Below are 16,583 nucleotides of genomic sequence, written 5' to 3'. Positions count from 1 at the left end.
TGATTAATTTTCAACTGTTCATCAGCTCTCTGCTTTTTAAAAGTTCATGATACATTTCTTTCTTTTGAATTTGTAGTATTGACTTTATATAACAGTACTGGGTTTTACTAGTGTGACTAGGTAGATAAAATACATTTGTGTTTTTCTATAATCATAGCTAAATCCTATACTTAAAATGTAACAGTACACACTTTGAATCTGTTTCATTTTGATAATAATTAGTAGTTAATATATGCAAGTTTAATGAGATTTATTTCCTATAATTGGTTACTCTTCCTTCCTTTCAAAAATAGATGCTCAAGACAGAGTTCCTTCTTCATATTCACAGGGAGCAAGACCAAAAGAGAACTCACTGAGCACTTTACAGTTGAATACATCGTCCACAAACCACCACCAGTTGCCTTCTGAACATCAAAGCATACCAAGTTCTAGGGACTACAACAGAAATTCTTTTAGGTCACATTTTTCTTCAAGAGAATCAGAATCTCCCCGAAGCAGTACACAGTCTGGATTTTCTTTTATTCCAAGCAGAGATGAAACTCCAACTATACGCAGTTCAGAAAGGGTTGGTTCATCTCAAAGATCATTTCAAGAATCTTCTGACAATGAAGGTAGGCGTACAACGAGGAGATTGCTATCACGTATAGCTTCTAGTATGTCATCTACATTTTTTTCAAGAAGATCTAGTCAGGATTCCTTGAATACAAGGTCATTGAGTTCTGAAAACTCTTATATGTCTCCAAGAATTTTGACAACTTCACAGTCTCGTAGTATTGCAACATCTACTTCTGAAGTTCCTGATAACAGGTCATCTGAAGCTCCTCAGGGATTTCGATTTCTTAGGCGAAGATGGGGTTTGTCATCTCTTAGCCAAAATCATAGCTCTGAACCAGATTCAGAAAATTTTAACCAAGAATCTGAAGGTAGAAATACAGGACTGTGGTTGTCTTCCTCATTTAGAAATAGATGTACTCCCTTGTTCTCTAGAAGGAGGCGAGAAGGAAGAGATGAATCTTCAAGGATATCTACCTCTGATATACCATCTAGGTCTCATATTTTTAGAAGAGAATCAAATGAAGTAGTTCACCTGGAAGCACAGAATGATCCCCTTGGGGCTGCTGGCAACAGACAACAAGCAACTGCAGCATCGAGCAGTGCTACCACAGGCGGCTCCACATCAGATTCTACTCAAGGTGGAAGAAATACTGGCATAACAGGGATTCTTCCTGGTTCTTTATTCCGATTTGCAGTCCCTCCGTCACTTGGAAGTAACTTGACTGACAATGTTATGATCACTGTAGATATTATTCCTTCAGGTTGGAATTCAGCTGATGGGAAAAGTGATAAAACTAAAAGTGCATCTTCCAGAGATCCAGAAAGACTGCAGAAAATTAAAGAGAGGTAAATTTTGAATAACCTGTTTTAAGCCTATAAAGCAAGAATGGATTAAAGAAGAACTCTTTCTAAAGTGACTTCTTAGAATATATGCTGAATTTTCTGTCATATTTATATCTAACATGATGTTAGTGTCTCACCCAGAGATAAATGGATGAACATTTTCAATTGAGGCAGGCACTGGGGTTGTGAATGCATCAAGAAATAATCTAAAGGTCATTTTTAACCAACTTTGGATATATATACACATACAACAACAAAAATCTTAGTCTCTTACTCTATCCTTTGGTAGACTAATGCTAAGCAGGATTGGTAAGAGAAGTCAAGTCATCGTGGATTATCACTACATCTGTTTTAGCCTTTAGTAACATGATCTGTTTGCCATTTATTTATTTTTATTTCTAAGTGCAAATCTTTTTAAAGATTGGGGCTGGCATTGTGGCATAGCAGGTAAAGCCGCCACCTGTGATGCCAGATGCCAGTTCATTTCTCATCTGCTCCACTGCTGATCCAGCTTCCTTTTCATGCCTCTGGGAAAAGCAGCAGAGTATGGCCCAAGTGGTTGGGCCCCTGCCCGGACATGGCAAACCTGGAAGAAGCTCCTGGCTCATGTTTTAGGTCTGGCCCAGCCCTGGCCCGTGTGGCCATTTTGGGCTTGAAATAGTGGATTGTAGATCTCTGTCTCTGTCTCTGTGACTGTGCCTTTTAAGTAAATAAATCTTAAAAAAGAAAAAGAAAAGTTTGAAGGGCAGAGAGGGAAAGAGGCAGATCTCCTATCTTTTTGTCACTGTCCAGATGCTCCAAACAGCTGGGTCTAGACCATGAACTGAATCTGAATCTCAATGTAGATGACAAGGAACATGACTTGAGCCATTGTCTGCTGTCCCTCAGGGTGTGTGTTAGCAAGAAACTGGAGTCAAGAGTGGGGCTGGGACTTGAAACCAGGCCCTCCTGTGTGCGATGTGGGTATCCTAAGTGGCATTATAACCTTTGTGTAAGATGCCTGCCCTACCTCATATCTTTTCTCTTTTTTTAAGATTTATTTATTATTTGAAAGAATTAGAAGAAAAGACAGAAAGATCTTCCATCTGCTGGTTAACTCCCCAAATGACTGCAATGGCCAGGGTAGGCCAGGCTGAAACCAGAAGCCAGAAGCTTCTTCTGGGTCTCCTACAAAAAGTACAGAGGCACAAGGACTTGGGCCATCCTCTGCTGCTTTCCCAGGTGCATTAGCAGGGAGCTGGATTAGAAGTGGAGAAGCTGGGACTCAACTGGTGCCCGTATAGGATGTCGGCACTGCAGACGGTAGCTTGACCTGCACTGCAGTGCTGGCCCCTACCTTGTATTCTTTTATGGAATGAAAAAAAATCAGAATATTGAATATTCCTTATATTAAGATTATTTGACAGAAATACCAGTTAAATTCAGGCGTTAGAATGTTTTCATAAAAACATCTTTTGGGGGACCAACGCTGTGGCACAGTGGGTTAAAGCGCTGGCATCCCATATGGGTACTGGTTCTAGTCCTGGCTGCTCCTCTTCCAATCCTGCTCTCTGCTATGGCCTGGGAAAGCAGAAGATGGCCCAAGTTTTTGGGTCCCTGTACCCACGTGGGAGACTCAGAAGAAGCTCCTGGCGCCTGGCTTCTGATCAGCGTAGCTGTACCCATTGTGGCCATCTGGGGAGTGAACCAGCAGATGGAAGACCTTTCTCTCTGTCTCTACCTCTCTGTAACACTGTCTTTCAAATAAATAAAATAAAATAAAATAATTTTTGTAGAATTAAATTTTATGTAAAACTCACTGGTAAGAGTGAGAATATAGAAAACAAAGGCAAAGAAGATGAATGACCAGTTTTTATTCCCAACTTGGTTGGTTATTTTATCATCTTAAAATAGTTCCAAGGTATTAGAATAACTTTTTTGCTTAAATGTGAAGAAAAGACATTAAAGTTGTAGAGTGTTTTTTCACACTCATTCCCCAACAGTTTTTTTCTTTTTTCTTTTTTTAAAGATTTATTTCATTTATTTGACAGAGTTACAGGGGCGGGGAGAGGTCTTCCATCTCATGGTTTATTCCTCAAATAGCCATAATGCTTGGAGTTGAGCCAGTGTGAAGCCAGGAGCCAAGAGCTTCTTCTGGGTCTCCCACATAGGTGCAGGGGCCCAAGGACTTGGGCCATCTGCTGCTTTCCCAGGCCATAGCAGAGAGCTGGATTGGAAATGGAGCAGCCGGGACTTGAACCGGCACCAATATAGGATGCTGGCGCTGCAGGCTGGAGCTTTAACCCACTGTGCCACAGCGCTGGCCCCTGTAGAGTGGTTTTTTAAAATATTTTTCAATAAAATGCCTAATAGAATTATTGAGAGACAGAGTTATTATTTTTAGATATTTTTATCTTTAATGAAATATTTGCTTCCAGCTCTGGTGATAAAGGAAGCTTGCATGTTTTCTGTGATGTTGGGCATCAGGATTCTATATTCCCATTTTGCCTTCTACAGCATAGATTTTACCTTTAAGCTGTTCTCTTCATGATTTTAAGCTCAATATTTTTGCTTTCTTTTAAGAGATTTGCTCTACCTTGGAAAAGTTAGCTTTAATGGTTGTTTATTATAGCAACTCCATCTGATTATAACCTGTCTGCTGAAGAATGTAGTAAATAATACATTTTCCTGCTGTCAGGCGTAGGGAAATATGAGTGCAGTCGTGTAAGCAGAGGGCAAAACATGAGCTTTGTGATCTTTAGAGAAAAACAGATAAAGCCAACAAAACTGTGTTTGGTGAGAGTTTTTAAAAATAGCACTCATTTAATTTTTTTTGCCATAGAGTGTGTGCATGTGTGTGTATTCTTTTACTGTATTTTGTCTAATACATGTAGATTTTAAGAATTACACAGTAAAATTAATTAGGATATATAAAATTGAATCTGCCACATAAAATTCAATTGAATTTATGAAGTGAAGAAAAGTAAAAACATAAATACCATGTTTTCAGTCTTTCAAAATATTTGTGCCTAACTTCATGTCTCTGATTAAGCTTAGGCATGAAAGTCACCCAACAGCTGTGTTTTTGTTTGTATCTTTCCACAAATCTTTTGTTAAGTTTATTTAGGAATTCATGTAATTCAAGTTCTATTTCATTAGCAGTTCAGCATTCAGTATTATTAAATTACTGAGTGCCATATTCATGCCAGCTGTGGACCAACGAAGTAGGGATTTTAACACAAGTACTGTGCTTTCTACGTAACTATTGTTCCTGTGTTTAATCAGTTCAAATTGACCTGTAGAGGACAGAGGTTAGTGGAAATCGTTTTCACACGTCAAAATCCTACGTTATAGAAATCAGGATGATATAATAAGATTGCTGGGGCTGAAGTGAAGGGACTATTAAAAAGTCTAATCTTTAATTTTTTACTGTGATCTAATGAAAAAAAAAGTTGGTAAGTTGAAATATAGTTCTGATGACATCCAAAGGAAAAACTGTAGGTCAAGATGTATTTAGTTCAGCTATAGAGTCGTTAAAGTTGGGAGGTAGGGTACAAAAGTGATGAGTAGATGTTAATCTTTATAATGTTGGACTTGAAGTAGTCTGAGATACTATAGAAATTGTTTCTTAGGTGTACTTAACAGTGAAAAAATACAGAACTTAAGCTCTGCTATGGAAGACAAAGTCATTTGAAGATAACTGATAGAATAGTTTATTTACCTTTAAAATACTTAGTTTTTCTTCTCAATGACATGGCTTGTCATGTGGTTACTATTTGTTGTTACTTTTTGCTTTTCTACTCACTGTGTAAGTAGGAATAACAAGAGCAACTTGGGATTTTATATGATGGTAAATAATTAACCAGGATGAGTTATAATAGCTCTGTTTGGAAAATGTGCTTTCCTTCCCAGCCTCCTGTTAGAGGACTCTGAAGAAGAAGAAGGTGACTTATGTAGAATTTGTCAGATGGCAGCTGCATCATCATCTAATTTGCTGATAGAGCCATGCAAGTGCACTGGAAGTTTACAGTATGTCCACCAAGAGTGTATGAAAAAGTGGTTACAGGCCAAAATTAACTCTGGTAAGTTTCACCTTTGTGTTATGTTTTCAGAATTTTTCTAAGAGATGTGCATGTATATGCATTTTGGCTGATAAATTTATTATAATTTATTGATAAATTTAGACTCATCAAAACACCTTAATCATTTTTGAAGTCCGAACAAAAGCATTAAACAGTAATCTTGTTTCATAAATTTGTTACTATTTCCCAAATTTTATTATCCTACAAATTACTTCATACATTCTATAATTGTATTTTTTGATTGATCATCCTTATATCATGCAAAATTCTTTTGCATATCTTGAAAAATCCTTTTGAATCCTAAAAATGACAGTGTTTGCCTGCTTTGTGTCCTTAGAAAGAAAATCGTTTCTAATGCTGTTTGTTATCTGGCAGATTAGGATTCATCTATTGTAGATGATCAGTTCATTGAGGACCTGTTATAGAGCCAGGTACAATTTCATGTGTGTGATATAGCACAGTAAACAAGACAGACAAGGCATTGGCTTACAGGTTATTAGGTGAATGCCTTTCTGAGGTGAGGACTTTCATGCTGATCAATAAGGGATTAGCTATTCTTAAATAATGGGAAGAACATTCTGGCAGAGTGAACAAGTGGTGCAAAAATTTTTTTCTTTATGATTCACTTCTTTATTGTAAAAACAATGATAGAGATCTTTCATCTGCCGGTTCATTCCCCAGATGACTATGATGGGCAGCTCTGGGCCAGGCTAGAGCCAGAAACTTCTTTCAAGCCTCCCACATGGATGGCAGGGTCCCAAGCACTTGAACCATCTTCCACTGCTTTTCCCAGGCCATTAACAGGGAGCTGCATTGAAAGTGAGCACCCAGGACATGAACTGGCATTCATATGGAATACTGGCATTGTAGGCGACAGTTTTACCCACTGTGCTAGAACGCCAGCCTCTAATGCAGACTTCAAAGTGGGAATGAGTTAAGTGTATTTGTGAAACTGAATGATGCACAGTGTGGCTGGTACATAATTAGTGGGTGAGGAGAAGGAGTGATACAGTTGAGATGAGAGATTAGCAGAGGCTAGCTCATGGAAGAATTTTATAGCCAAGGTCCAAAGCTTAGATTTTCATCTAAGTGTGATGTGAGGGCGCTGAAGCGGGGGTTGGGGGAGGAGCAGTGCAGGGAGCACTGGAAGCTGGATATGATGTGTTCTTAGTGATAGTTGGCTGAACTATACAGAACGGATTAGTGGGAGCAGGGAGACCCAACTAGAAGTCTATTATATTATAGTAGTGCTTCTTTGAGTTGATGTTAGTTACAATAGAAATGGATTTTTCCTTGTTTTGGAGGTGGATTCTTAGAGGACTTGCCAGTGGATTGGATGTGGTAAAGTGTAGAAGGAACATGATAGGGAAATTAATGTTTTTTTCCCTTAAGAAGCTAAGTGAATGGTAGTACCTTTTACTGAAATAAGGAAGCTGGAAATGGGATAGGTTTTGCACATGCTATATTTGAACTTACTATTTATTAGATAACCATAAATGTTACATAGTCTGTTAGCTGGACAGGCCTGGTATTTTGGGAGAAATCTTGGGAATTATGAAAATGGAAGTAACAATTGAAGCTTTGGAACTAAACAAGATCAACTAGAAGAAGATCACATATCAAAGAAATAGACCCAGGACACAGCCCTGTAGCACCTAAACATTTAGTAAGGGGGTTTCGAAAAGGAGATTTAAAGTGCAGACTCCACATGCAGTGAGATAGGAAAAAGGTAAGAAAATGTTATATTGTACAAGTTAAAAGAATAAAATATTTTAAGGAAGGTGTGAGCAACCCTGTACTTCTGAGAAGTAAGATAATAATAAAGAAAATAATGATTGCATTTGGTAGCATGGATATCCTTGATGGCTTCTATCTCTGTGAAGTGGATTCATAAGCCTGGTAAGACTGGATTAAGAAGAAAAGGGAGGTAAAAAGGGGGACCCCAACTTAGGCCCCTCTTTCAACAAACTTTATTGTCAGTGAATTTAGAGATGGGGCAGGAATTAGAGAGTTATGTGGGCTCAAAGGACATTTTATTTGGGAGTATGAAACTTTAAGGCTTTTTTTTTTTTTTTAAAGATTTATTTATTTGAAAGGCAGAGCTACAGAGACAGAAGGAGAGATGGATATCTTTCATCTGCTGGTTCATTCTCAAATGGCAGTGACAGCAGAGGCTGGAACTCTATCCAGGTATCCCACATAGGTAGCAGAGGCCCAAGCACTTGGGCCATCTTCTGCTGTTGCTTTCCCAGGCACATTAGCCAAGGAACTGAGGAAGCAGAGCAGCTGGGACTCAAACCAGCACTCATATAATGCCTGCATTGCAGGCCATGGCTTAACTTGCTACACTGCTGCACAAATAGACACAGTCAGAGAGCTCCTATCTCTAGGTTCACTCCCCAGATGCTCTCAGTGACCAGGGCCAAAGTGGGGGACACAATACTGGTCTCTGTGGGTGGCAGGTACCCAATTACCTGAGCCATCACTGCTGCTTCCTAGGATCAGCATTGATGGGAACTTGGAGCTAGGACTGGAGGTTGGAGTATGACATCCAGGCACTCCAGTGTGGGATGTGGCTGTCTTAACTGGCAGGCTTAATGCCTACTCCTAGACATGTTTTTGAGAAATCAGAAAGAGAGGAAAAACTAAGGAAAGGAAGAAAAAGAAGGGATCCAGAGCACTGGTTGACTACTTAACCTTTCAATAGGATAAAGGACATTTCACCTGCAGATAGCTATAGATACAGGTTGTGGATCAGTTGTTACATTGATGGGAAGATGCATAGCTTCTTATATAGTTGGTTCTCTTTCTTAAAAACAAATTTAGCTGATTAGGACAAGTTAGGAGGTTTTGAGGTGTAAGGAAAATAACATAAGGATTTATAAGGGTACTTCAAAAGTTTGAGGAAAAATGGAAATTAACTAAGTTTATTTTGGTGCAGAAAACATTTTGAAATCTAAGCATAGTTTTTTCATAATATTCATCTTTCAGTAACTTTTTAAAAACTCCTATGGTAGGATTGCCAGGTCATATTAGTGTTTGTGAAAGTGATTTTAAATTGAGACACATGCATTTTTTTTTTTTTTTCAAAGCACTTTTCAGAAACACAGATACAGATAAGCATTGGTGTTCGGTGGACTTGAGTCCTTTGCCAAGTAAATGTCATAGAGTTAAGAGTGTAAAGACATGATTGTGGTGATTATAGGAAATTAAAATCAGGAAGATAGTAAGGACAGCAAATGTGCATGATGAGAAAGTATCTTTGAGACTCACTGATGATGCAGACTTATCAGAGTGGGTAAGCTACAGTGGTAATTTGTAGTTACAAGAGGAAAGGTTGCTTAAAATACAGATTTCAAGGTAGTATAGTAAATGATGACAAGATCAAGGGTATGACCTTACAATGGGTATCTGAGGTGGGGGTGATACAGAATGCAAGGATATAGAGAAAGGACCCAAAGTCAATGGTCTATATAGATGTTGAAATAAACACAAAATAAATTGGTAAGGGAGTAGAAATAAGTTGGTAAAGTCATTAATGATGAGGGAGTACTTAAGGTTTGAAAACAGAAAACGGTGGGTGGGAAGTGTACCTGTTTCTTGTTCCTGAGGTAAGAGAGACTGGAAAAACATGGCTGTCAAAGAGTATCTAATCAGTCAGGGGGCATTGTGGTTAAATATAATGCTAAAAAATACTGAGGGGGCCAGCATTGTGGTGTGACAGGTTAAGTTGCCACCTTCAATGCTGGCATCCCGTATGGGTATCTGCTTGTGTCCTGGCTGCTCCACTTCTGATCCAGCTCCCTGCTAATAGCCTGGGAAAAGCAGCAGAATATGACTCAAGTGTTTGGACCCTTGACACACACATTGGAGACCTGAAGAAGCTCCTGGCTTCTACTTGGCCCAGTGCTAGCTGTTGTGACCATCTGGGGAGTAGACCAACACATGGAAGATCACTCCATCTCCCTCTTTCTCTATAACTCTTTCAAAATAAATAAATTTAAAAATAAACTTAAAAGTCATGTTATTAGAAGAATTTACTGATATGTAGACCATGAATGCCACAGGATATAGTGGAAATGACTAATAGGGTAAGAAAGGTGGGAAACTAGGTAAGATTAGTAAATGTGCATGATTATGTGAGATTACAGGTCTGATAATTATGGGCTGATGACATAGGCAACTATGTTGAGGTATAATGGCACTGACTTTTGTTCTTATGATCTGTGGAATGGGTACCTACTTAAATGTGAATGTGGGGCTACTAGAGAACTGTTTTCTGCTGTTTCCAGTGATGTGCAGGTATGGGCATAAGACTCATTTGGGATGTGAGGGAGGAAGCAGTTTGTTTTTTCTAAACCTGGCTGAGCCCAAGGCTCTGTGATAATTCCATCTCACTTGCAACAGCTTATTTCTTGGCTATGTGGTATTGGTGGTAGCCTCATAGGCTTTATCGTTCATTGCCCTAGGGTCTAAGATGTAGTACATGTAAAGTATTTAGCATGCTTTTTGACATTTAGTAAGGGCCCAAAATGTTAGCTGTTACCAAAATGAACAGCTTGACTTAACTTCCGAAGAACTGGCAATTGGCTTGTTAATTCTGGGTATGGAGGATAATACAGCATAGAGTTTGTTTGAACATTGATGAACATTTGGAGTTCATCAAAACTAGATTGAATATATTTGACCAATATTTAGCTAATTTAGCACCTTGAACATACTTCTGAACAGTGATTCTCAACTCCAACTGCTGATCAGAATCACTCATTGTAAATGCCTTTTTTAGAAAAAGATTCTTAAGTAGAGGGTTGGGCCTCAGTTCCATCATGAGTAAAATTGAGTAATACCTCAGAGTTGTTGTGAACATCAAATGCTGTAATGACTGCACCAGTCACATGGTAAATACTCAGTTAAATGCAGTTATTTTTATAAGGTTATAATACTAGTCAGACAAGTTTAGGCAGATGAACTTGAGGCTTCTTGAATGAGGTGGGGTATAATTGAAACAGCCCTGGTTATGGAATGGAATGAACAGGTTACTCCCAGCTGTGATGACCTTTATTGAATGACTTTTGGTAGGTTTCTCATTACATGGAATAGAAAAATGAAGCCCTAAGATAAAAATGAATGTGTACTAAAGTGATCTCTGAAGTTCTTATTTTATGATTATTAATACTTTCTTGCTTCTGAGAATAGTTTAAAATCTCTCATTCTTTCTTAGATCATAACATGGACTTGTCCTGAATTTTGTTCAGTGATTTAATTGTGACTTGTGGTAATTAAGAAAATGTTCCAGATGCATTTTAATTTCTTTTAATCTTCATGTATTTGTATTCAAAAAAAAAAGAAACTGACTTCACACTTGAAATACAGTCATCGATTGCACAGCACAGAGATATGTTCTGAGAAATGCATTGTTAGGCAGTTGCATCAGCAAGGGAATATCATAGAGTATACTTACAGAAAAAACTTTTATAGAGCCTACTATGCCCCTAGGCTGTTTGGTGTATGTGTATGCTGCTCTGAGACCACAGCGAACAAAACAACATGAGATTAAATCAGACATAAAAGAACATGGTGCACTCAAGATGGGCTGTAAGCACAGATACATGAAGCTGATGGTGCCATAATAGGGACTATGGCTTTACAGTAAACTTTTTAAAATATATAAGCAAGAGAACATACTAAAGTAACAATGAAAAGAATATAGTAAGTACATAAACCAATAAAATAATTGTTCATATCTTTATCAGGTATTATGTACATAATTGCATGTGCTGTATACCTTTATATTTGGTATGTTTGGCAGTGCAAGTTTTTTTTTTTTTTTTAACACCAGCTTAACACAAACACATGAGTGATGGATTGCATTGATGCTATATTGGCTAGGGTGTCATTAGGCAATGTGAATGTTTTAGCTTCATTGTTAACCTTAAGAGACCATTCTAATACATGCAATCTGTCATTGTCATACCACCTTTTTTTTTAAAGATTTATTTGAAAGACAGAGTTACAGAGTGAAGTAGATACAGACAGAGGTCTTCCATCCACTGGTTTACTCCTCAGATGGCCACAATGGGCAGAGCTGCACTAATCCCAAGCCAGGAGCCAGGAGCTTCTTTCAGGTCTCCCATGTGGGTGCAGGGGCCCAAGGACTTGGGCCATCTTCTGCTTTCCCAGGCCATAACAGAGAGCTGGATCGGAAGAGGAGCAGCCAGCACTAGAACCGGCACGCATATGGGATGCCAGCGCTTTAGGCCAGGGCTTTAACCCGCTGCACCACAGTGTTGGCCCCACCCCCTTTTTTTTTTTTTTTTTTTTAAGATTTATTTATTTATTCGAAAGGCAGAGTTAGAGAGCTCTTCTATTTGCTGGTTCACTTCTCAAATGGCCTCATCAGCCAGGAGTGGGTCTGTGCTGTTGAAGCCAGGAGCCAAAAGCTTCTTCCAGGTCTCCCACATCAGTGCGGGGCCCAAGGGCCATCTTCCATTGCATTTCCCATGCCATTAGCAGGGAGCTGGATCAGGACTGGAGCAGTGTGCATATGTGGTGCCAGCACTGCAGATGGTGGCTTAATGTGTTGTACCAGAGCACTGGCTCCTTGAACCACCCTTAATATAGTTCATGAGCTTAGTGAAAATCTGGTATAGTTCAGCTTTTAAAACAACATGGCTCCTAGGAACAGAACTCATTCTCCTTTCAGCTGTGTTCTAGGAAATGCACACAGGTATTAGTGCTGTCTTGGACTTCATGTCAAACTTTTAAAAGGACTTTTTTGAAATAGTCTTTAGTTTATTTGAAAGGCAGAATGACAGAGGAAGAAAGAGATCTTCCACTTGCTAGATCACTCCCCAGATGTTCAGGATAATTAGTACTGGGCTAGACAGAGGCCAAGAGCCAGGACAGAGACCAGACATCCTGGTCTCCCAAGTGGGTGACAGAAACCCAAGTATTTGGGCTATTGTCTGCCTCTCGGGTGCATTCATAGGAAGCTGGGCATTTGATCCTGGGCATTCCTGTATGGGATGCACTTGTCCCAAGTGGTGGCTTGAGAACCCCTGTGCCACAATGCTAGCCCTCAAACTTTACTCATTTAAAGAAATTGTTATTAAATAACACTGGTTTTGTTTTAATGAGTTCTTTAAAGACAGGGGCTACTACTACTAAATTCTTTTATTATTTCCTGGCATATACAAGTCAGTCAACAGTTGAATTTAAATTCTAGCCTGTTTTTCACACAACTTTAATGGTTATGACGCCTTTCACTTTGATGCTATATCTAAAAATAAACACAGGAAAGAAAAAGACTATTACTTACTATATTAGAACCAGGTTTACAAGTAATCAATTGTTGAATGCATATTAAACTGAAGTTCTTTATAAATGGAGAGGGGCAGAGATGCAGCAAGTGCTGCAGTGGGTTAAGATACTGCTTGGGATGCCTGCATCCCATTTTACAGTGCCTAGAATTGAATTCGATCTCAGCTTCCACTCCAGCTTCCTGCTAATACACACACTGGGATGCAGCAGATGATCCGCCATATACTTAGATCTCTGCCACTTATGTGGGATGCTTGGATGGAGTTCCCTGTCTCCAGGCTTCAGCATGGCCCAGCTGCTGCTGTTGTGGGCATTTGGGGAGTATACTGGTAGTTGGAGGCTCTCTTTGTGTCTCTTGTTATTCTGCCTTTCAGATAAATAAACTTTAATGAAATGTAAAATATATATAACATGAAATTTACCATATTGACTATATTTTGTTACATAATTCAGTACATTCAGAATGTAGCACGCCATCACCACTGTTTGCAAAAATTTTCATTACCCCCTAAGCAGTAACTCCCCAGTCTATGGCAACTTCTGGTCTACTTTGTCTTCAAATTTTCCTATTCTAGATTTATTTTATTTGAAAAACAGAGTTAGGGAGAGAGGAAGAGAATGAATCTTCCATCTGCTGGTTCACTCCCCAAATGGGAGTGACCAGAGTCAGGAGCTTCTTCCAGGTCTCCCACGTGGGTGTCAGGGCCCAAGCACTTGGGCCATTTACTGCTGCCTTCTCAGGCTCTTCAGCAGGGAGCTGGATTGCAAGTGAAGCAGTGGGGCCTGTGCTGCAGGTGCTGTTTAACTCAAAATGACGGCACCTATTCTAGATATTTCATATACTACTTGTTCTTTTGCATCATGAACTATGTCCTTTTGTCCCTGGAATAGTTTTGCTGAGCACAATGTTTTCAAGATTCAGGTATGTTTTAGTATCTATCAGGACTAATTCTTTTCATGATTGGAAGGAACTGCTTTTATCTGGACAAAAAGGTGGATCCTTTTTTCTTTCCTTTCCTAACCCTTAGGGCAGGCACATTCTTTAGATTCCCAAAGTCTTAGGTATTGCACTGTCACAGCAAATAAAGTGGCGTGGATATGTGACTTAGTTGAGTTGTTTTATGATTAAACATTGTTTTTATGCCATAGTAGGAAGTACAGATGACATTCCATTGCCTCTGTCAGCTTCCCACAATCCAGGATGCAAAGTGAGTATGTGGGAGGAAAATACATACTTAAATAATGGGTAGAAACCTAAATACCAGAGGGTGTGACCTGACATGGTCATTGTGTATTATTGGTTGCTCTTTTAGGATATATGATCGGTCACTGGAATAATAATACAGTCTCTTTTTTCTTATTCAGTAGGATTTTCTCTGTTTTAAGCTGAAAACTTAGAAAAATGTGAAGACATTGAAAGCTGAGCTTGATTTGTAATTCAATTAATTTAATTTTTACCAGGTTCTTCGTTAGAGGCCGTAACCACCTGTGAACTCTGTAAAGAAAAGTTGCAGCTTAACCTGGAGGATTTTGATATTCATGAACTACATAGAGCTCATGCAAATGAACAAGTTAGTATATTTTGCCTAATTTGGTAAGTGTCTATTCAATGCTTAAAGGACAGCTCTTGAAGAAAAGGTTGAAGCATGGTCAGAAACTCTGCATTAAAATAATAATAGTGTTCTTAACATAATCTGTTACTGCACTGGGTCCTTTATAATTTGTCTTTATTTTTCTGTTTTTTAAATGAAAGACAAAAATCAAGTCAAAAGTTTTAGACTTAAAATTCACCATGTAAGCCTAGGGAAGTAGTCCCAGATTAGGCATGCCAACCTACTTCCCCAGAGCTGTAAGTTTTAAATTTCCATTTTATAATCAAACATTTTCATCACTCCACAAGAAAATCCTGTAGCCATTAAGCAATTACTCCCCATTCTTTTTTCTCCAGGTCCCTAGTGTGCACCAAATTGTGCTTTTATAGATTTATCTATTCTAAGTATCATATAAATGAAATCATACATAATGTATCATCTTTTATCAACAGCTTTTACTTTTAAAATGTGGGAATACTTGAAAATCTGATTAAAAACTATGGACCCATCTTAAAAAGTACACCTTTAAAAACTCTAGAAGGAATTCTTATATCCCTTGAAACTAATTACTTAGCACAAGGCTTTTAGGAGTCACTGATCTAAATTATGTTAAATTATTAGGAAGTTTTATTCTATCAATTTCAGCCAGGAAATGTCTTAAATATTCAAATAGTCTCTAGAACACTAAGCATTGGTATTTTTAAGAATAGGGGAGGGGGCCGGAGCCGTGGTGCACTAGGTTAATCCTCCACCTGTGGTGCCGGCATCCCATATGGGCACCTGTTCTAGTCCTGGTTGTTCCTCTTCCAGTCCAGCTCTCTGCTATGGCCTGGGAAAGCAGTGGAGGATGGCCCAAGTGCTTGGGCCTCTGCATCCACATGGGAGACTGAAAAGAAGCTCCTGGTTCCTGGCTTTGGATCAGTGCCGTTGTGGCCATTTGGGGAGTGAACCAATGGAAAAGGAAGACCTTTCTCTCTGTAACTCTACCTCTCAAATAAATAAATAAAATCTTAATAGAGGAAACAGTATGGAAAGGAAAAAAAGTACATATCTATATTATCCTCTAAAATGAGAGGTTTTAAGGGCATTTTTTCTTCTAGCCATCTTCCCTTAGTTGTTTAATTCTGTCTCTGAAAGGCAGTTTTTTTCCCCCTCAATTGAGCCAGGAGTGTTTTTGTTGTTTTTCAAGCCTTTAAAGGCCCACATTCTTCAACAATTTTGAAGTGTTAGGAAATACTAGCTGGCAGTTGTTAGTGACACCCTTAATTAAATTTCTTGGCTTTTAATTTTTTTTTTAAGATTTAGTATTTTATTTATTTGAAAGAGTTACAAAGAGATAGGTAGAGCCAGAGAGAGAGAGAGAGAGAGGTCTTCCATTTGCTGGTTCATTCCCCAAATGACCACGATGCCAGAGCTAAGCTGATCTGAAGCCAGGAGCTTCTTCTGGGTCTCCCACATGGGTGCAGGGGCCCAAGCACTTGGGTCATCGTCTACTGCTTTCCTAGGCCATAGCAGAGAGCTGGATTGGAAGTGGAGCAGCTGGGACTTGAACAGTCACTCATATTGAATGCTGGCACTCAGGCAGGGCTTTAACCTGCTGGACCACAGCACCGGCCCCCTTTATTTGTTTTTGTTGTGTGAGTCATGGATTCTAGTGGCCTATAAGCTACCCTCATTCTGAGTTATTAGTTCAGTATAGTTTATTTCCTTGTTATCCAGTGGTATCATCTTTGGGTGATAACTTAAATTTTTAAATTTTTCTGAAATTTTTTTAATTGAAATTAAGTATGAAGCATTTAAAGAAACAATAGATTTTAAATTTCTGGAATACATAGTACTCAGTAAGGTTATAATTAATGTATAATTCTTAACTTCAGATGAGTTAATTACCCAAGAAAAATATAACTTCTAGATAGTTCACTTTGTAAAAATTATAGGACAGATTAGATTTTTTAGTGCCTTTGTATTCATAGCTTTAAAATTGCAGAGCACTTTTGGGCCATAGTACTCTGTTTTTACCAATTACAAATTTCTTGAGAATGAGTGGAGTTACTAGGTTACCTTTATTGATTCATTCTTGTGTTTACTGTTGCCTTTAGGTTAACTGTATTACACAAGAAATACCTGTGCTATCAGAATAGGTTTTAGCTATAATAGTTTATTTAGTTGTAAATAAAATGGCAATTTTTAAGTAAACACGTAGCTGCAGCTC

At 38.6% G+C, this 16,583-nt stretch overlaps 1 protein-coding gene across 21 annotated transcripts in view; it reads left to right on the top strand.

Annotated features, from left to right (window-relative positions):
* The window catches only part of MARCHF7 (membrane associated ring-CH-type finger 7), a 50,342-nt gene that overhangs the window by 27,773 nt on the left and 5,986 nt on the right, over positions 1-16,583 (top strand). For 12 of the 21 annotated variants that reach the window (XM_008258625.5, XM_008258628.5, XM_051849514.3 and 9 more), the window contains 3 exons: positions 294-1,401; positions 5,290-5,459; positions 14,241-14,350. In XM_008258625.5, the coding sequence (XP_008256847.3) occupies positions 294-1,401; positions 5,290-5,459; positions 14,241-14,350 (1,388 nt within the window). Of the gene's footprint in view, positions 1-293; positions 1,402-5,289; positions 5,460-14,240; positions 14,374-16,583 lie in introns of all 21 variants that reach the window. The other 9 variants (XR_011387287.2, XR_011387286.2, XR_517060.5 and 6 more) reach the window with 1 other exon arrangement.

Source organism: Oryctolagus cuniculus, chromosome 3, assembly GCF_051225735.1.
Source record: "Oryctolagus cuniculus isolate XC-2025 breed Fujian yellow rabbit chromosome 3, ASM5122573v1, whole genome shotgun sequence".
In the NCBI taxonomy this organism is placed as follows: Eukaryota; Metazoa; Chordata; class Mammalia; order Lagomorpha; family Leporidae; genus Oryctolagus; species Oryctolagus cuniculus.
This window is presented reverse-complemented; position numbering and strand designations above follow the sequence as displayed.